The following is a 21096-nucleotide window of genomic DNA, read 5'->3' on the forward strand; positions in this document are numbered from 1 at the left end:
GATCCAGCTGCGCTGGATGGGTCACGTCTCCAGAATGGAGGACCATCGCCTTCCCAAGATCGTGTTATATGGCGAGCTCTCCACTGGCAACCGTGACAGAGGTGCACCAAAGAAAAGGTACAAGGACTGCCTAAAGAAATCTCTTGGTGCCTGCCACATTGACCACCGCCAGTGGGCTGATAACGCCTCAAACAGTGCATCTTGGCGCCTCACAGTTTGGCGGGCAGCAACCTCCTTTGAAGAAGACCGCAGAGCCCTCCTCACTGACAAAAGGCAAAGGAGGAAAAACCCAACACCCAACCCCAACCAACCAATTTTCCCCTGCAACCGCTGCAATCGTGTCTGCCTGTCCCGCATCGGACTTGTCAGCCACAAACGAGCCTGCAGCTGACGTGGACTTTTTACCCCCTCCATAAATCTTCGTCCGCGAAGCCAAGCCAAAGAAAAAGGAAGAAGATTCACGTAGAAAGGAAAAAAAAAACAAATTACCAACTATCAAAATTATTATTGACACAAAAATCAACTAATCCCTTTCACAATAGATAACCTTTCTTTTAGAGAATGGGAGAGAAAAGGAATTAAAAGAATAGAAAATTATTTTTTGGGAAATAATTTATTAACATTTGAACAAATGAAGTACAATATGGAATAACTCATGGTACAATGTTTGCATACCACCAACTGAAACCCTACTTGAAGGATAAATTGGGAAGCAAACTGAGGTTACCAGAAGGAAGTAGCTTTGAATATGTGATTACAGACACAATGATAATAAAAAGATTTATAACAAACATGTACATCAATCTGCAAGAGAAGGAAAATGATGAAATAAGCTATAAACCCAAACAAAAGTGGGAATAAGATCAAAACAAAGATAAAAAATGAAATATGGGAAAAGTTATGCTCTGGAACTATGAAAAATATAATAAACATGAGGTTACGCATGATACAATATAATTGGTTACACAGGCTATATCATGCCCCAAAAAATTAAATAAATGGGATCCAACATTATCAGACAGATATTTTCGCTGTAAGAAGGAAATGGGAACAACAGTAGATGCAATTTGGGCATGTGAGAAAGTGAAAAAGTTTTGGGAAGATCTAAATCAGGTATTAAATAAAATCACAAAAAGCAACATACCAAAAAACCCAGAGATCTTCCTTCTAAGTAATATAAGAAGTAAAGAATTAGGCCTCAAACTGGATGAAGCGCAAAAAAGATTTATTATGATAGTCTTAGCTGGAGCAAAAAAATGTATAATGTCAACCTGGAAATCAGAAGAGAGCCTGAGAATACAGCAATGGTACATAGAAATGAATAAATGTATTCCATTGGAAAAAATAACATATAATTTAAAAAATAAAGTCACATTATTTGAACAAATTTGGGAACCGTACATGGAACACAACAGAGAGGGCCTACCGCGGACCCCCACCCCCTAAAATGATAGAATGAGAAGAAGACAAAATGACCTGATCCAGTATAAAAGTAGATGACACAATTTTCTTGTTTATTTTCATTGTGTGATGACATTGTTTAATGGTTTTATTGTATTATATATGTTGAACGTTTAATGGGTTGGGAGGGGGGTGGGAAGGAGGGAGGGAAGGTAGGGGGGAAAAAAAGGGGAGAAAATGCCACTGTGTATATTTAAGAAGGAAATGTTTGTATTTGATTGATATGGTTCATAGAGTGAAAAATAAAATTAAAAAAAAAGTTGTGACATGTACCTGGTTCAGTGAGATGGGTTTGTTTCACGAGCAGTTTAGCAAGTCAACTCTATTATGCACGCAGCCAACAAAGCAAAAGGCCAAGAGCACAGTGTACGATGTTACAGTTAACATATCACCAAGGGCAGCACGAGATCCATTATTCATTCAGGAACCCTTGAGAATGCAGGGAAGGAACAGATTTTGAATCTGTGAGCGTACGATTTCATACACAAGTGTCCGGGGTCTGATGGCTGTCTGTTGGGTTAGGCAACACTATTTCAGTGCCAGCTACCAGGGTTCAAATCTGGTGCTGCCTGCAAAGAGTTTGTATGTTTTCCATGTATTTGTGTGGGTTTGCATGGGGAGTATAGATTTATTTTGCTGAAATTGGGTAACGCAGGTTTAATTGGCCGGAATCTGATTCTATTGTGTTGTAAATAATGATATTAAAATTAAAAGATATGAAAATGTCGTTGGCAGTGGGAAGTGTACTTGGAGTTGATGGAGGGAGGGAGGTCTGGGTGATGTTCTGAACTCCAAATGCAAAAGAGAGGAGGAATGTAGGTGGTGGAGCTGAAGTGTGGACGAGTTGGCCAAAGGGCCTGTTTTCATGCTGTATGACTATGACTAGAAGAAGCTGGGGCCAGATGGCTTCACTCTGCCCTCTCCTCCATGTACCTTAACTGACCAATCTAAACCCAAGGAAACAGTTGAGCGATGAACTCCAGGACAGAAACAGAAACAGAAACAGGTCCTCACCTGGAGCTGTGGTGGGTAATCATTCATGGGAAGGTGCGAGGTGAGGAGGATTTCCAGGGGATGAATTATTTCCTGGAATGCTGGTAGCTCCCTGTACATCAAGCAGCACCTCTTGCACAGGTTGAAACACAATGCCATGCAGGAGAACCTTTAGGAGGAACAACAGACTTTTTAATCAGAGTAGAGTTGTGCACGACGCAGAACTTTCATCTCCACATTGTGACGGATTATGTTATATTGTATATAAATATGTTTTAAAGGAGATAAATTGTGGGGGTTTTTTTAAGTGTAGGACACAGACAGACACACTTCACAGCACGGATCTCATTTAAAATGCAAGAGCTCTGCTCAAGCCAGACGGTCCAGGCTTTGAAGAATGCCTATAAGGACTTCACAAGTAGGTGTTAATTGGACATGATGTGGAGTAATGGATTATTGTTCTGGAAATCAAAAGATGAATGGACTCAGAAGATTGAGTCTGGAGCCGCAGTCTAAATGAAGTTTGCTGTTCTAAGAGGGTCATGTAGTTTTCTGAGAGAGAGAGTGAGAGAGAGAATTCAGTTCTACAGTTCAGCGGCAGCAGCTGGGACTGGAACAGGACAAGCTGGCAAGCTTGTGGAAAAACCCCATTTTGAAGACAAGTTGTGAGTTCTTCGCCTGGTCAAAGCCCTTGTGGTCCATACAAGAGGAGATGGCTGGCTCTATGTTTCACTTGAGATAAGGGAAACAAAAAGGAACTCTGTGGTGACCTGAAAGAAAGAGGTTATCATCTTGAAATCCTGATGAGGCAAGTTTCTTTGGCAAGACACTGAAGTCACTGATCAGAAGGAATCAGTTTATGTTCGACAAGCAACAAATCTCTCTCTGAAAATCGACAAGAATCTTCCCAAGCAGTAACCATTTACCTTTCAGGCACCAAAGCCTGGTGAAGTTACATAAATGTTAAATTCTGTTTAAGTAACCATTTGTCTTGGTGAATTTCTATTGGGTTTTGGGGTCCTCTGGGCCTGTAACAACATCTTTGAACCTCATTGCATTAGCTCTCCTGTGCCAAAACAATTTTAATTTCTTGCTGAGTTTCCAGTAAGGGTTTAACTGCAGGTGGTTCTCTCGGCTCAGGAAGACACTATGGGTGGCAGGATTTGAATGGTGATTAGTCCAACTGAGGTCCTCCATCAGCCAGCTCCCCACCATGACTACCAGTCCCCCCACATCCCCATTGGGCACACAAAACTCAAAACGGTCAACCAGTTTACCTATCTCGGCTGCACCATTTCATCAGATGCAAGGATCGACAACGAGATAGACAATAGACTCGCCAAGACAAATAGCGCCTTTGGAAGACTACACAAAAGAGTCTGGAAAAACAACCACATGAAAAACCTCACAAAGATAAGCGTATACAGAGCCGTTGTCATACCCACACTCCTGTTCGGCTCCGAATCATGGGTCCTCTACCAGCATCACCTACGGTTCCTAGGACGCTTCCACCAGCGTTGTCTCCGCTCCATCCTCAACATTCATTGGAGCCCTTTCATCCCTAACGTCGAAGTACTCGAGATGGCAGAGGTCGACAGCATCGAGTCCACGCTGCTGAAGATCCAGCTGCGCTGGGTGGGTCACGTCTCCAGAATGGAGGACCATCGCCTTCCCAAGATCGTGTTATATGGCGAGCTCTCCACTGGCCACCGTGACAGAGGTGCACCAAAGAAAAGGTACAAGGACTGGCTAAAGAAATCTCTTGGTGCCTGCCACATTGACCACCGCCAGTGGGCTGATATCGCCTCAAACCGTGCATCTTGGCGCCTCACAGTTCGGCGGGCAGCAACCTCCTTTGAAGAAGACCGCAGAGCCCACCTCACTGACAAAAGGCAAAGGAGGAAAAACCCAACACCCAACCCCAACCAACCAATTTTCCCCTCCAACCGCTGCAACCGTGTCTGCCTGTCCCGCATCGGACTTGTCAGCCACAAACGAGCCTGCAGCTGACGTGGACATTTACCCCTCCATAAATCTTCGTCCGCGAAGCCAAGCCAAAGAAAGAAAATTGCAGTACCAGTGATCCACACTCAAATCTGGCGCTGTGGCACAGTGTCTCAGAATCAGAATTTATTGTCATGAACATCTAACGAAATTTGTTGTTTTGTGGCAGTATCACACAGTGCAAAATTTATATATACATTAACAAAATAAATTTAAGAAAAGTGTATGAAGAGTCAAAGTAAAGGCAGTGTCTGTGATTCATTGTTTTTTTTTTAATTTTTAAATTTTTCACACTATGAACCATATCAATCAAATACATACAAACATTTCTTTCTTAAATATACACAGTGGCATTTTCTCCCATTTTTTTTCCCCCCTACCTTCCCTCCCTCCTTCCCACCTCCCTCCCAACCCATTAAACGTTCAACATATATAATACAATAAAACCATTAAACAATGTCATCACACAATGAAAATAAACAAGAAAATTGTGTCATCTACTTTTACACTGGATCAGGTCATTTTGTCTTCTTCTCATTCTATCATTTTAGGGGGTGGAGGTCCGCAGTAGGCCCTCTCTGTTATGTTCCATGTACGGTTCCCAAATTTGTTCAAATAATGTGACTTTATTTTTTAAATTATATGTTATTTTTTCCAATGGAATACATTTATTCATTTCTATGTACCATTGCTGTACTCTCAGGCTCTCTTCTGATTTTTAAGTTGACATTGTACATTTTTTTGCTCCAGCTAAGGCTATCATAATAAATCTTTTCTGTGCTTCATCCAGTTTGCCTGCACGAATGCTATATCTATTTTCTCTTTGTTCAGTAAATTTAATAGCCTCTTCCTTTTGATTTGGTTATGTATTCCATTAATATTTATAGTTATATAGTTGAACATGGCCATCTCATACTTTGTTTACATCTTATTTCCACTTCCTCACCACCACCTTTTCCCCATTTCCATTTCCCAGTTTTCTTTTTTTGAATGCACTGTATGACAACACTTCTAAAACATAAAATACTCCAGCCACTCCCACATCTAAAATTCCCTTAACCACAAGTGTCCCCCTCCTCTCTGAGTTGCCCCTTGTCCCTTGCCAGGCAACCACAACTCCCCTCTCCATTCGGACTGTGAACCCGTTCCCAAGTGTCAACTGATTTCGCAGTGACTGTTATTCTCTCCCACCCAAACCCCTCCAGAAAAGACTTTTATCTTCACATTACAACAAAGCTCCCCCTCTTTTCTTCTTTCTTTCTTTATTTTTTAAACCCCTCCTCTTCCCCCCCCTTACTTCCCTTTTCTTCCCTCCTTTAGTTCTTACTTATACATTATTTTTACTTTTTTATACGTAGTTTGTCGTCATTCTTTGTTCTTGTTACATCTCTTCATCTCTCTTTCTGTCTTGCAAGCGTTCTGCAAATTCTTGTGCTTTCTCCAAATCCGAGAACAGTCTGTTTTGCTACCCTGGGATAACTATTTTAAGCACCGCTGGATATCTTATCATAAATTTATAGCCTTTCTTTTGCTGCGTTAAACTCCTTCCTCTTCTTCAGGAGCTCAAAACTTATGTCTGGGTAGAAAATTTTTTTTTTGATCTTTGTATTCCAGTGGTTTTTTGTCTTCTCTCATTTTATTCATTGCCTTCTCAAATATATTTTCTCTTGTCGTGTATCTCAGGAATTTAACTAAAACAGATCTTGGTTTTTGTTGTGACTGTGGTTTCAGGGGTAATGTTCTGTGTGTCCTTTCTATTTCCATTCCTTCCTGCATTTCTGGCATTCCCAGGATTTTTGAGATCCATTCTTTTATAAATTCTTTCAAATCTTTGCCTTCTTCATCTTCCTTAAGGCCCACTATCTTTATATTGTTTCGCCTACTAATAGTTTTCCATTATATCCATCTTCTGAGCTAACAACTCCTGTGTTTCTTTAACTTTTTTGTTTCTTTCTTCCAATTTTCTTTTTAAGTCGTTCACTTCCATTTCTACCGCCATTACACGTTCTTCCACATTTTCTAATCTTTTCCCTAAATCTATTATGACCAGCTCTATTCTACTCACTTTTTCTTCTGTACTTTTCATTTTTATTTTCATTTCACTAAATTCTAGTGTCAGCCATTCTTTTAATGCTTTCATTTGTTCTTGAAAAAATTCTTTATCTATGTACTGTCCATTCATTTTACCTCCTATTCCTCTGTGCACAGCTTGGTGTTCTTCTTCTTCTTCTTCTGTGTCTGCTCTTGGGTTTGTGTCTTCTATTTCTCTTCCTTGTATCTGTGTCTCTTCTGACTTTCTTTTTGAGCTGCTTGTCTGTTTGTTGGGTATTTTTGTTCCATGGTTTCTTGATGTTGGTCCTCTTCTTCTGGACTGGTTATCTGTTGTGTCTCTAGTTTTCTTTTTTCTTTATCACACCTCCTGTTCCTTTCTTTATCTTGCAGCTGGGAGGCCTGCTGTCGGGTCTCTCTCAGCTGTTCGTACTGTGGAGTTTCACTCCACAGTTGGTCCCCCCTCCCGTCGGTGGCCTCCTTTTCGTGCGCATGCGCAGTTGCGCACCTGTTTGGCTCCGTGAGCCATTTTTGCAGTCCCGCAGTCGGTGGGTCGCAACCTTGCGGGGTCTCCACTAACCTCGGGGAGCGGGCTCCTCTTTCCATGGCAGGTCCCTGCTTTTTCGTGCAGTTAAGGCCTTCACCTTTCTCTTCTGACGTCTTTCTTTTTTCTTCCCATTGTTTTTGGCTTTTCTTTCTTAGGTGCCATTTTCTCCACACCTTTATTTTTTTTATTTGTTGTGATTTGTGTGTCTGGGGCTTTGCTTTTTCTTCATTTTTTTCCTTCTTTTCTGGAGGGCTGGTATTTTCCTACCGGCCACTACTCCATCACGTAACTCCTTCTGTGATTCATTGTTCATTCAAGAATCTGATTGCAGTGAAGAAGCTGTCCTTATGCCATTGAGTGCTCATATACCTTTATCCTGGTGGCAGCAGAGTGACGAGGGCATGGCCTGGGTAGTGGGGGTTGTTGAGGATAGAGGCTGCTTTCTTAAGACACTGGCTCTTGTAGATATACTTGATGGCATGAAGACTGGTGCCCACGATGTCACAGGCTGTTAACCCTCAAGTATTTGCCTGTCCTTCGTGTTGGCACCTCTGTACCAATCAGTGATACAACCAGCCAGAATCCTCACCAAGGTACACCTGTATAAGTTTGAGAGTCGTTGGAGACATACCGAATCTCCTCAAACTCCTGACAAAGTACAGTCGCTGGTGAGCCTTCTTTGCGATTGCATCAACATGGGAGGGTCCAGGACAGATCCTCGGAGATGTTTACTCCCAGGAATTTGAAATTCTTGACCTCTCCACTACTGAGCCCTTGATGAGGACTGGGTCGTGTTCCCCTGACATCCTTCTGAAGTCCACAATATCTCCTTGGTTTTGCAGATGTTGAGTGTAAGGTTGCTGATCCATTCAATGAGCTGATCTATCTCCCTCCTGTGCACTTCCTCATTTTTGTTTGTGATTCTGTTGACAACTGTGGTGTCATCAGCAAATTTGAGTAGGTTTCCTCTGTGCTCCAGTTTCCTCCCACCTTTCAAAATGCACAAGGGTTGTAGGTTAATTGAGGCATTTGGGTAGCATGGGCTCGTGGGCTGGATGGGTCTTTGTCTCTAAATTTTAAAATTTGCTTTGCCTTACTAACCTCTACAGCAAGATAGTTTACAGATTCAGATTCTCCAAGCTGGCAAATAAACAGTAACCACTTGGGGAGTGTCCCCTTTGGCAACCAGTACTCACAGAATGGGACTCAGTCTGGCTGCAACATTGTGTGGGACAGTAGCTGCCAAGCATCGGACCAGAAGTCAATCCAGAAGATCAGCAGAACGGCTGAGAAGATCACTGGGGGGGTCTCCCTTTTCTCTATTGACAATATTCACTGGGAGCATTACTGAAATAGGGCTCAATGAATGATTGAGGTCCCTTTCTATCCATCACACAGTATCTTTGACCCACTACCATCAGGAAGGAGGGACAGAAGCATCAAAATCAGGACCGCCAGGCTGGAAAATAGCTTCTTCCCATAGGCTGTGAACAGTATCCTGCAACCCTGAGACTCTTATAAATGGAACTAAAGAATATTTACACATATTTATTTTCTATTACAGCACTGTCTCCAAGGAGCGTGTACATTCTTCCAGGCTCCACATGGGTTTCCTCCCACCTTTCATAATGTTTGAGGGGTGTAGGTCAATTTGGTGTAATTGGCAGCTCAGGTTCATGGGCCAGAAGTACCTGTTACTATGCTGTGTATCCAATTTTAAATTTATTACATATTTATGTATGCATGCAATTATTATGTACTGTATGAGAAATGTGTCTGCACTGTAGTACGGAGAGACGCTGTTTTGTCTGGTTGTATATGGACTGTCAGACAATAAAGAAACTTGACAGTGTCATAGAATTTGGGATGCCATAGTGGCCCAACTTAGAGGAGTCACTACCTCACAGTGACCCAGGTTCACTCCCGACCACCACCACTGACAGGGTGGAGTCTGCAGGCTCTTCCTGGACTCACTCCCACATCCCATGGACATGCAGAAGAGAAACAGGAAAACCAGAGATTCTGGAATGTAGAGTGAATAAGGAGAAGCTGGTGGGATGCAGAGGACCAGGAAGTGGCTGTGATGGAGGGTCCCGACCCAAAACATCGTTTGACCATCTCTCTCCACGGATGCTGCCTGATCTGCCAAGTCCCTCCAGCTTCTCATTGTTCACCAAGTGAGTGCAGTTAAGAGTCTGCTGTAAATTGCCCCCAGTGTATCTAGGGAATCGAGGGAGTACAAAATGTATTGGTGAATATCAGTGGTGAATGGTCAGTACTGACTCAATGGGCTGAACAGCCTGTTTCAACACACAGGAAGCCGTGCTGTCTTCAGCTGAAAGAGCACAATATGCCCATGGTCCGTGCTTCTCCGTTTGGCTCTGCTCAACCTTCCTATTCAAGCATTTCTTCAATGACCTTTTGAAAGCTGCCGGTGAAGTTGCCTCAATCACGCTGCAGCAGTTTCCAGTGTTTAGAAAACAGAATCTCCCCAGCTCTCATACTACTGTGTCCTGTGCCTCACTACTCAGCCTTGTGGTATTAGGTTGTAGAGTAAGGAACAGACCCTTTGGCCCAATTCATTCATGTTAACCAAGTTGGCATTTTGGGCTCGTCCATTTGACTGCATTTGGGCCATAGCCTTCTCAGCCTTTCATATTTATTCAGGTGCCATCCGTAACCATCTCTGACCCTCTGAATTGTAGTTGTTGCCTCCCCATTCTCCTTTGGCGAAGGCTCCATCTTTGAGCTGACACCGTAGTCAATGTTGAGTTCATGATTATACAAGGGAAAATACCAAAGTGGTTTCCCGTTGCCTTCTTCAGTTACAGGGTCCACACTGAATGGATAATCTTGACCATTGAGCAGCAGATTCATCTGCCCAGTGTTATTAGTTTTATAACCATAAATTCCAATTTGTAGAATCTGCTTGTAAAACCATCCACCATCTGCAATCCATGGCTTCACGTGACCCTGATTGGGAGGCTAAATAGGTACTACCCCTTGTCCAAGGGTGACCTGTAGGGTAACGGACAGAAGGAGGGCCTTACACCTCCTTTTGCTGAGCAAATGTGCAGCACTGACACCAACTTTCTATCCATAGATCTGTCTAAATGTCTCTTGAATGCCAGAAATATCCCGCTTCTAGTTTCCTATGGCAGCTCATTCCCGATACAGACCACCCCGTGAGTGGAAAAAGTTGCCCCTCAGATCCCGTTAACTCTCTCCTCTGAAATCTATGCCCTCTAGTTCGAGAACAGTCTACCCTGGGAAAAAGACTACGAGTGTTCACCTTATCTGTACCCCTCATGACTTGATAAATGGCAAGGTAATAAAGACCCAGACACTAACCCCGGGCTAGTGCAAGCTGGGACTCACTTGATGTGCGCTGCTTGCAACTCATCCCGTGGCTTTGTCTTGTGCATCAGGCTCATCGGCAGAGGCTTCATTTCCCAGGATTCCGCAGCCTCCTTATCCTTCAGCACCAGCAGGTTGGAGGATTTCCCAGCTGCTTTGAAAGGCGGAACCACTACGTACCCTGGAAGACATACAAAACCTTGAATCACAGGATCACCATGTCACGGGTAAAGCTAACAGTTTAATTCCCCAACTCTTTGCCTGTAGCCTGCAATTTATTTTTCTTTGTACACTTCAATTCCATTTGGGATGTTCTGAATGACATTTAAAAAAAAAATCAGAACGTTCCACTCTTTACAAAAAAAAAAGGACGACACGGTTAGCACAACACAAAATCTGGCATTTTCTGTTAGGAGTTTGTACATTCTTCCCGAGTCTGCGTGGGTTTCCTTCCACTGTTCAAAAAACATTCCGTAGATGTAAGTTAATTGGACGGCACAGGCCCCTGGGCCGAAAGACCATGTTACTGTGATGTATGTTTTTATCAAAAATGTCTTGCATCTCATCCCACCGGTTGTGCCTGCTGCTTTTTTAATCTGTGCCCCTAACTCTTCAACCATTTGCTCATGAGAACACCTCTTCATTGGCCTTATCAGAATATGCTCCATAAACCTCTATGAAATCTGAACTCGATTTCATTTGTACCAAGAATCTGTTTCTGCTGTCTAACCCTAGAGATAAAAATCAGAATTTATTGTCATGAACAAGTCATGAAATTTGTTGTTTTGTGGCAGCATTTTAGTGCAAACATTCATATTATAACCATCTTATACCATTATTATAAAAAAAAGTAAATTAATAGTACACAAAAAGTAAGGCAGTGTCTACGGTTCATTGAACATTCCGGAATCTGATGGCAGTGGGGAAGAAGCTGTCCTTGTGTCACTGAGTGCTCGTCTTTAGGCTTCTGTACCTTTTTGCCAATAGTAGCAGAGTGAAGAGGGCATGGTCTGGGTAGTGGGGGTCTTTGAGGATGGAGGCTGCCTTTTTTTAAGACACTGCTTTTTTAAGACACCGCTTTTTGTGGATGTTCTCAATGGAGTGAAGTCTGGTGCCTGTGATGTCACAGGCCAAGTTAACAACCCTCTGGAGTTTATTCTTGTCCTGAGAGTTGGTTCCTCCTTTGATGCAACCAGCCAGAATCCTCTCCACAGTGTAAGTTTACAAGAGTCTTCGATGACATACCTAATTTCCTCAGACACCTCACGAAGTATAGCCACTGGCGAGCCTTCTTTATGATTCTATCAACGTGGAGTCTCCAGGACAGAGCCTCGGAGATGTCGACACCCAGGAATTTGAAGTTCTTGACCCTCTCATCTACTGAGCCCTCGATGTGGACTGGGTTGTGTTCTCCCAACTTCCTCCTGAAGTTCACAGTCATCTCCTTGGTTTTGCTGATGTTGATCGCAAGGTTGTTGTTCCTACATCATTCAACAAGCTGATCTATCTCCCTCCTGGACGCTTCCTCGTTGCCATTTCTGATTCTGTGACAACTGTGGTGTCATTGGCAAACTTGTAGATGGCATTGGAATTGTTCCTGGCCCCACAGTCATGGCTGTATAATGACTAGAGCAGTGGGTTAAGCATGCATCCTTGGGGTGCGCCTGTGTTGATAATCAGTGAGGAGCAGATGTTGTTTCCAATTCTTACTTACTACCTAAATTGAGAAAGTCAAGGATCCAGTTGTGGGGGTGGGGAGGGGCGGGTGGTACAGAGGCCTAGAGTTTGTTGCTTCTTGACCAGCACTGAGGGAATGATGGTATTGAAGGACGAGCTGTAGTTGATGAAGAGCAGCCATATGTATGAATTTCTGTTTCAGGTGAACCAGAGCTGAGTGGAGAGCCAGTGATATTGTACCTGGTGTGGAGCAATTGTGACAATCGGTGACTTGCAGAGGGTCCAGATCTTTACTTAGGTGCGTGTTAATTCTGGCCATGACAAGCCTCTCAAAGCATTTCATCACAGGAGATGTTAGCGCAACTGGGAGATCGTCGTTGAGGCAGCTCACACTACTCTTCATGGGCACCAGGATGATTGCGGCTCTTTTGAAGCACGTGGAAACCTCTGACTGCAGGAATGAGAGGTTGAAAATGTCCATGAACACTCCAGCTAGTTTGTGGGCACAGATTTTCCAGTACCCTGCCAAGTACACCGTCAGGGCCTGATGGCTTGTGAGGGCTCACCCTCTTGAATGATGTTCTGATGTCACCCTCAGAGAGAGGTATCACAGGGTCCTCGGCCTTTTCAGGGATTTGGTACTTCTTCTCAAAGCAGGCATACAAGGTGTTCAGCTCATTGGGTAATGAAGCATCACAACCACCGATATTGTTTGCCCTCGTTTTGTACTGGCCTGCTCACCCTGCCACAGCTGGCGTGTATCTGTCTCCGTCTCTCGCTTCCTCTGGAATTTTGCTTCAGAGTTGGCCTTTGCAGGCCGTACCTGGACTTCTTGAAAAGATCCCGATCCCCGGCTTAAACACTCTTGTTCTCGCCCTCAGCAGGTTGCGTATTCTGATTCTTCCAGAGCTTCTGATTGGGGAACACCCTGTCTTTGTGCATGGGCAATCTCATCCACACAGATCTTGATGAAGTCAGTGACACCTGATGCATATTCATTCAAGTCTATGGATGAGATCTTTAAGTTACTGGGATCAGGAAGGAACATGAAGAGCAGCAGCCGAATATGCCAGGGATAATAATAGCTAAGTCGAGTTAGAAGGCCAAAAAAGCATTATTCTTTCAAGATTTAAGTGCGAACTTGGTAAAACAAAGATCTTGGTGTTGAAAGACAATTGTGTATACGGAATATAAAGTACTTGATGCTAATATCCAGTAACACTGAGGATCGATGTGCCAGAGGGGCCCTGAAGATTCTATAAATCCCCAAAAGAAGTAGAGAAGTTTCTACAAGAACTACAAGGGGGACCCAAGAATGAACTTTGGATTTTTCTTGTTCTTCTTTCCAAAGTGGACTGTAAATTTTAAAGTCGGGATAAAAGTTAAAAAGAAAAAAAAGTTATATTTGGAATAGTTTTGAGCAGATAATTAAAGTAATATCAAAATGGAGAAGGACAAAGAAGAGAAAAAAATGGAGGAGAGTTTGTACAAGATGGTGCTGAAGTTAAGGGGAGGGGTTCTTTCTCGGATAGTTCTGCAGGCTTTTTTTGCGGGCTTCCAGGGTTTCCTATATACGTCACTGTCAGAGCAGGAACATTGCAGGTGTTTTTTTAAAAGGAGAATATTATTGCACTGTATGGTTTATCTCCTAAATCTTATGGACAATTCAAGGATCTTTTGATACCTCTTATTATGGATGTACTAGACCAAGCGGTAGAGACCCAAACCCTCCCAGAATCCTTCTCAATAACTATTATTGCAGAACTACCCAAAAAGAACAGATCTGATAAAACCATCCTCTTATAGATCTATTTCCTTGTTAAATGCAGATTTCAAAAGTTTGGCCAAAGCACTAGCTAATAGGCTAGGGCAATATCTACCTAAATTGATAAATCTGGATCAGGTAGGGTTTGTTTAAAAAACAAAAACACTCTGCAGACAATTTGAGCAGATTATTCAGTATAATTCATTTTGCTAAATCTAAAGTGAATCCAAGTATAACTGTATTTCTAGATACAGAAAAGGCATGACTGGCTAGAGTGGCTATTTCTATTTAAAGTACTAGAAAAGTTTGGAATGGGCCAAGCATTTATTGATTGGATAAAAACTCTTTCCCGTATGTCACAGGCCAAAATCATAACCAATAGACAGACGTCACCGATGTTTCCTTTTAAGTAGATCTAGCAGGCAGGGGTACCCACTGTCTCCAGGTCTTTTTGTTCTGGCAATTGAGCCAATAGCAGAAATCGTAAGGAGAGATCCAGACATAAAGGGATTCAGAGGTGGCCAGGAAGAGCATAAAATTAACCTATTTGCAGATGATGTGCTGATCTATCAAACCCAAGTGAGTTTTTGGCTAAATTACAGACCACACTGGAGAAATATGGGAGTTTCAGATTCTAAAGTTAACTAGTAAAAAAGTGAAATTATGCCATTAATATATTTTGATTCTGAAAGATATCAAAAAGGAAGCCGGTTTAAATTGAAACTGGACAGAATCAAATATTTAGGAATAATGGTAAATAATAATCTACAAAATTTATATATTTATCTCCCCTCACTTGGAAAGAAGGAGGAAGACGTACAAAGATGGAAAAGTCTGCCCATCATCTTAGATGGGAGGGTTAACTGTGTGAAAATGAAAGTGATGCCGAGACTGCAATATCTCTTCCAGTCATTGCCCATCTCTTTGCCTAGGAATTTTAAAAAAAAGAAATTTAATGGTCATATAAGACTATTTCTTTGGAATAACAAAGTACCTAGGATCTCCATGGAAAAACTGACGTGGGAATATAAATTGGGAAAATTAAGATTATCAGATTTTTAAAAATACTATTTAGCAGCCCAGGTGAGGTTTCCCTCATCCTTTTTTGAAGATAACTCCCCCTCATGGATCCATATGGGATTACACACAATGAGGATGGGATCAGTGAAGGATTCTATTTACAAATGGAATGTCAAATTAATAACAAAAAAAGCACCATTTTAATACATATGATTAAAATTTGGCATGAGATTAATGAGCGTATTGAAAAAAAGTGGGAATATCACAAAGCACCACTGTATTTGGGTAATAGAATTCTAAATCTTTGGTATGAGGTGAAAATTGTTATGACGAAGGACTACTTATGTCCTTTGAGCAATTAAAACAGAAATATGATTTGTCAAATGAAACCTTCCATTGCTATGTTCAGTTAAGGGTCCTTCTTTAATCCCACAATGGTCCCACCCTCAAGTCATGAAGTGGAGGGGATACTTCATCTGGGAAATGCACCTAAATTTATAACTCGGTTGTATCTGTTCTCCAAAGTGAAAGTGCCAAACCAGGCCTACAAAGATCGAGGGAGAGGTAGGAGTTGGATCTGGGTGTTATAATACTAGAAAAATACTGGTTTGATTGGTGTCTGGATAGCAAGTTATCAAGGATAAATGCAAGATATGGACTGGTTCAATATAATTTTCTACACCAACTACATCTCACGCCACAAAGCTACACAAATCTGAAATGTGCTTTAGGTGTGGCATTTCTACATGGCCATTTGTGAAGGTACAGTCATTTTGGCATGATATCACTAACAGGAGTGACCTTCACATGTGACCCAGAGCTACATCTTGTTATTGCTTGATGGGCCGTGAAGAAAATAACTTGTAACTTAAAAAATAAATATGATATGTTTGTCCATACTTGGATTATATAGGGGCCCAATTATAAATTTGACTCAGTGCATAAAGTTACATTTTTGTATCTGTGGTTGGGGGGGGGTGGGGAAGAGGAGGGAGGTTCTCCTTTTTTTTCTTTTGTAAACATTTAATGTATAAAGAAAAGTTTAAAGATTCTATGAATATATTTATGAAAAATGAAAAATAAAACATTTAATAAAAGGCACTTGAGGAAGGAACAAGTTTGCTACCAGCTTGGTTGCATCAGACCTTTATGATTTATTAGGACTCCAGCAGCAGATACAGAGAGAAACACATTTTTATTTCAAAGAGGAAATGAACGTTAATGCATCTTTCTCCATCAACTTACTGTGCTGTATTGTTTGTGGTATAGGTTAATCTTTTATCCATTCATCATTCATTCAGCAATAATAAATCTGTACAAAGTGAAGTTTGGGAGAGACATCAGGGGTGATTTGTTTTATATAAACACAGAGTTGTGGGTGCCTGGAATGCCGAAATATTAGGGGCATTTAAGAGACTTAGACAAGCACAGGGACGAAATAAAAATAGATGGTGATGAATCAGGAAGGGTTTCATAATTTTGTTTGGTTGGAGTAACAAACATCGAGGGCCTGTACTGTGCTGTAACATTCTGTGTTCTACGTACTAAGTGAAAAATCAAAAGTGCAAACCCTAGAATTTGAAACAAGGTGATTGGGTGGGAAAAAAGGGCATTGGGTGCATTTGTATTCATTGGTCAGGGAGATTGGAAGTCACATTGCAGCGTATAAAACTTTGATTTGGCCACATTTGGAATATTGTGTGCAGTTCCAGTCACTGTATTACAAGAAGAATGCGGGAGGCTTTGGTGAAGAGGTTCACCAGAACGTTACCCGAATTGGAATGCATCAGCTATAATGGTTGGACAAACTTGAATTGCTTTCTCTGGAGTGTGGGAGGCTGAGAAACAACATGACAGAAGGAATATAAAATGATGAGAGGTAGAGATTGGGTAGACAAGAGTTTTTGTCCTAGCAAGGGAATGTCACAATCAAGAGGGCCTAGAAACAAGGTGAAAGGTGGCAAGCTTAAAGGTTGATGAGGTAAGGTTTCTCATACACAGAGAGTGGTGTGTCTGATGGCATGCTGAGGTACTTACCGAAGGCTTTAAGGTGAAGGATAATGGACGCGAAATGCTGGTTTTCTTTCCCTGCAGATGCTACCTGGCCTGATGAATATTTTTAGCATTCTCTGATTTCATTTCAATTTTTAAAACATTTTCTTTGAACTCACCCAGGGAGTCTTTACTTGGGACGGCCAGGTGGAGAATTCCCAGCAGGAAGTTGATGACCTCAGGAACAAATCTCTTAGAGAAGGAGACAAAGTCGAGGAAGAGGCAACACGTGAAGAGCCCGGCGGCCACTTCCCGCAGCGAGGAGACAGAGCACTGGTTGACAGAAAACAATGGGCAAGGTCAGTGCAGGGGCAGCTTGTAGATGAATCAACATCCGCTCATCCCATATTAATTCAGCTAAAAGTGGACTAGCATGGAAAATGGGATAGAATGGGGAAAGATGTCCGAGGTTACGGGGGTGAGAATGACCTGAAGTAACTCACGGATCTTATTAGAACGGCATGGTTAGTGCAATACAATTACAGCGCCGTTGGCCCGGGTTTGAATCCCGCGCTGTCTGTAAGGAGTTTGTACGTTCTCCCCTTGTCTGTATGGATTTCCTCCGGGGGGATCCAGCTTCCTTCCACCCTCCAAAAAATATATGGGGGTTGTAGGTTTATGGGCATATTTGGGTGGCATGGGATCGTGGGCTAGAAAGGCCTGTTATATCTAAAAAAAAACAACTCATTGAACAGTACAGTACTTGTCCTTTAGCCAAAAATGTTAGACCGACCTATGTAAACCTACTCTACAACAATCTAATCTTTCCCTGCCTCATACCCATAACCCTCTACATTTCTTGCATCCTATTCAATTGAATCACAAGATCCTGAGGGGATATGACAGAATGGGGGCTGACATGTAGGAGAAGCTTGAACAAGGGGACATGGACACAAGGGGGGTGGGGGGGGAGGGGGAAGGACAGGTGTCCATTTAAAACCAAGGTATGAAGAAGTTCCCTCTGGCAGAAGGTAGTGAATCTCTGGAATTCTCCAGTCCCGAGATGTGTGGAGGCTGGATCATTCAAAACAGTTAAAAGTGGAAGCAGATACACTTTTGAAAGACTGGGGAACCGAGGGTTATGGGGACATGGCCCAGAGGAGGAGTTGAGGCCAGCAGAGATCAGGCGTGACCAGAATGAATGCCAGGGCAAGACTGAGGGGCCAAGTGGCCGACATCTGCTCCCATTTCCTTGTGTTTCATTTTCGAATCCACATGCCTGTACTTTCCCATGACCTTGAAGGTTTTCATTTTCAACTATTTTCCAATTCTTGTGCAAAAGCCATTACTGAATCTGTTTCCACTGCCCTTTCATGCAGTACACTACCGATAATAACTGGAAATGCAAGGGACTGCAGATGCAGGAAAGACGAGCAAAAAAAAACAAAAAAAAAAACTGCTGGTGCATCAGTGGGCCGAGCAGTATCAGTGGGAGACATAGAATGGTCGGTTCGGGTCAGAGCCCTTCATCACGAGGTCCAATCCAGCACGATGACGGCTTCAAAACGTCGACAGCCTTTTCTCACACTGATGCTGTGTGACCTGCTGAGTTCCTTCAGCAGACCGTGTTTTCGTCATCCAGCCAGCCATTCTCTCTGGGGGGCCGCAGCACATTGAAGTAAAAGCCTTGTTTTCGTTTCACCTCACTTGACATAAATGTTTTATGTTTTTTTAGGAGAGCAGTATGGAATAAAACAAAACTCAACTGCTTCACAGGGAAGGGGGCCCATAAACTTGGAGCAGAATCCTAGGGAACCCATAGCTGAAAAATAGTTGAGAATGGTAGGTCCAGACAAGAATTGGTCCTTTGAAACCAGTGGTTTTCAAACTTGTTCTTTCCACTCACGTACCAGTTAAGTATTTCCTATGCCAGAGATGCTCTGTGATTAGTAAGGTGGTATGCAAATGGAAAGAGAAGGTTTGAAAACCATTGCTTTAATTGTCCCTAATTGACTAGTTGCGTGAATGGTTTCATAACTCCAAAGGAAATGGGTCAATGACAATTTTTCTCAAGCAAAATATTTCAGTAACAATTAGGTCCAGAGCAATGGTTCTCAACCTTTTTTCCCCACTCACATGCCATTTTAAGTAATCCCTTACTAATCACAGAGCACCCATGGCATAGGGATTACTTAAGGTGTTAGGTGAGTGGAAGGAAAAAGTTTGAAAACCAGTTTTAAACTAATGCTTGCCACTGGTTCTTTACCCGGCTCCCACATTCTTGTAGGAAGATAAAACCATAAGACACCAGAGCAGAAATAGGCAATTCAGCCCATCGAGTCTGTCCTGCCATTTAATCATGAGATGATCCATCTTCCCATTCACCCCCTCAGCCCGGCCTTCTTTCCATAACCTTTGATGTCCTGACTAATCAAGAACCTATCAATCTCTGCCTTAAATACACACAATGTCTTGTCCTCCACAATCGCCTGAAGCAACAAATTTCATATATTTAACAGCCTCTGGCTGAAAAATTGTAAAGCCTCTACCCGCATGTGGTTGTGAGTGAAGAGTTTAATCTGGTGAGATTAAATGTAGAGCTCTATACAACTTTGGTTAGGCCCAGAGTGTTCTGGTTAATTTACAAAGGATACTGAAGGGACAGTGTTTTATAGCATTGTTCTTTAGAAGAGATGGTTGAGAAGTAATCTGATAGTGGTCTGATCGGAAGGACAACAAAGTGGGAGAATACCACACCTTCTTTATATCTATCCAAACAAATCATTTTGGTAGATATGCACAAGTCAAATGTTTAAGTTGGACTTTGGAACTTAAGGATTGATTATTAAGGTTCCGCTAATTCTCTGCAACAGGATATAGCGTACATGTCGGACTGCTACCCACCTTAGTGACTAATTGACTCAAATGCACCAGCGCAGGCGTCACCACAGCATGTCGGAAGTCAGAGGTAGGGAAGAGAGCCCCCGTAAATTTTAAGTAAAGCAGCTGAAAGAAAACACAAATTACACCAGTGACAGGAAGTTACAAGGGGACAGCAACCATAATGTTAAGCAAATCCTTATCTGTTGCAATGGGTCACTGGACGATTCCACGGCTTTGCATTGCATGTTTCGCTCCTGTTCTGAAGGCATTTCCTTGCTTGTATGATACAGTAATAGAGAGACTGATCCACCGTGGACCTCAAAGCCTAATCGACTGCAGGGGCATCAGAGCAAAGAGCATCCACACAAGATTCTAAAAACAACCTGGATCTAGAAGCGTGGTTGTGTTCTCTCTCACCAGGGGTCCTGACACCAAAGCCCATACACAAGTGCTGGAGGAACTCAGGAGGTCATGCAACATCCATGGAAAGAAAGAGGCACTCGTCGTTTCAGACCTGAACCCTTTGATGGGATGGAGGCACAAATCGCTAACTGCCGAGGCATGCTGCATGACCTGCTGAGTTCCTCTAGCACTTTTGTGTGCATTCCAGCTATCCAGCATCTATCGACTCCTGGCTTACCTCCTAAAATCAAAGGGCTGCGGAAACATATGTCAGTTTTGACATATTGTATCGTATAATTTCAGCACATTGTACTCGTGTGAATGAGAATAAACTCAGCATTGTTACTGCTCAGATACTTTTAAAGGGTAATCCAATGATCCATTAGTGAGGCTGACAAGAAGTTTCAACATCAGGAAGGTCAGATCTTCAGTCTTTGAGTATTGTGTGCAGTTTCGGTTACCTAAATACAGGAAATAGATCAATAAGATTGAGAGTCTAGAGAAGATTTACTAAGAAGTTGCCCGGAACTGAGTCAAGAAGGAAAGGTTAAACAGGTTAAAACTATATTTCCTGGAGAATGAGGAGATCGTTGATAGAGGTATTCATAGAGTAAACCCAAGCAGCCTTTTTCCACTGAGATTAAGTGAGACAAGAAGTAGAAAACATGGGTTAAGGGGTAAAAGGTGAAATGTTTAAGGGGAACATTAGGGGGAAGGATCTTATTTACACAGAGTGTTGAGAGTGTGGAATGAGCTTCCAGCTGAAGTGGTGAATCTGGACTCAAGTTTAACATAAGATGGGGGGGGGGGGTGTCGAGGGATATGGAGTGAGTGCAGGTCAGTGGGACCAGGGAGAAGAGTTCAGCACAGACTCAAAGAGCCGAAGGTCTATTTCTGTGCTCTAATCTTCTGTGGTTCTATGTTTCAAAGTATGTGGACACGAGTC

At 42.4% G+C, this 21096-nt stretch overlaps 1 protein-coding gene across 1 annotated transcript in view; it reads right to left on the minus strand.

Annotated features, from left to right (window-relative positions):
- nop14 (NOP14 nucleolar protein homolog (yeast)) overlaps positions 1–21096 on the minus strand; it is an 89885-nt gene that overhangs the window by 13505 nt on the left and 55284 nt on the right. The window contains exons 13-16 of the mRNA XM_069942000.1: positions 19770–19871; positions 17045–17198; positions 10433–10592; positions 2476–2623 (exon numbers count right to left, since the gene is read on the minus strand). Coding sequence (XP_069798101.1) covers positions 2476–2623; positions 10433–10592; positions 17045–17198; positions 19770–19871 — 564 coding nt within the window. The remainder of the gene's footprint in view (positions 1–2475; positions 2624–10432; positions 10593–17044; positions 17199–19769; positions 19872–21096) is intronic.

This window comes from Narcine bancroftii, chromosome 1, assembly GCF_036971445.1.
Source record: "Narcine bancroftii isolate sNarBan1 chromosome 1, sNarBan1.hap1, whole genome shotgun sequence".
Taxonomy (NCBI): domain Eukaryota; kingdom Metazoa; phylum Chordata; class Chondrichthyes; order Torpediniformes; family Narcinidae; genus Narcine; species Narcine bancroftii.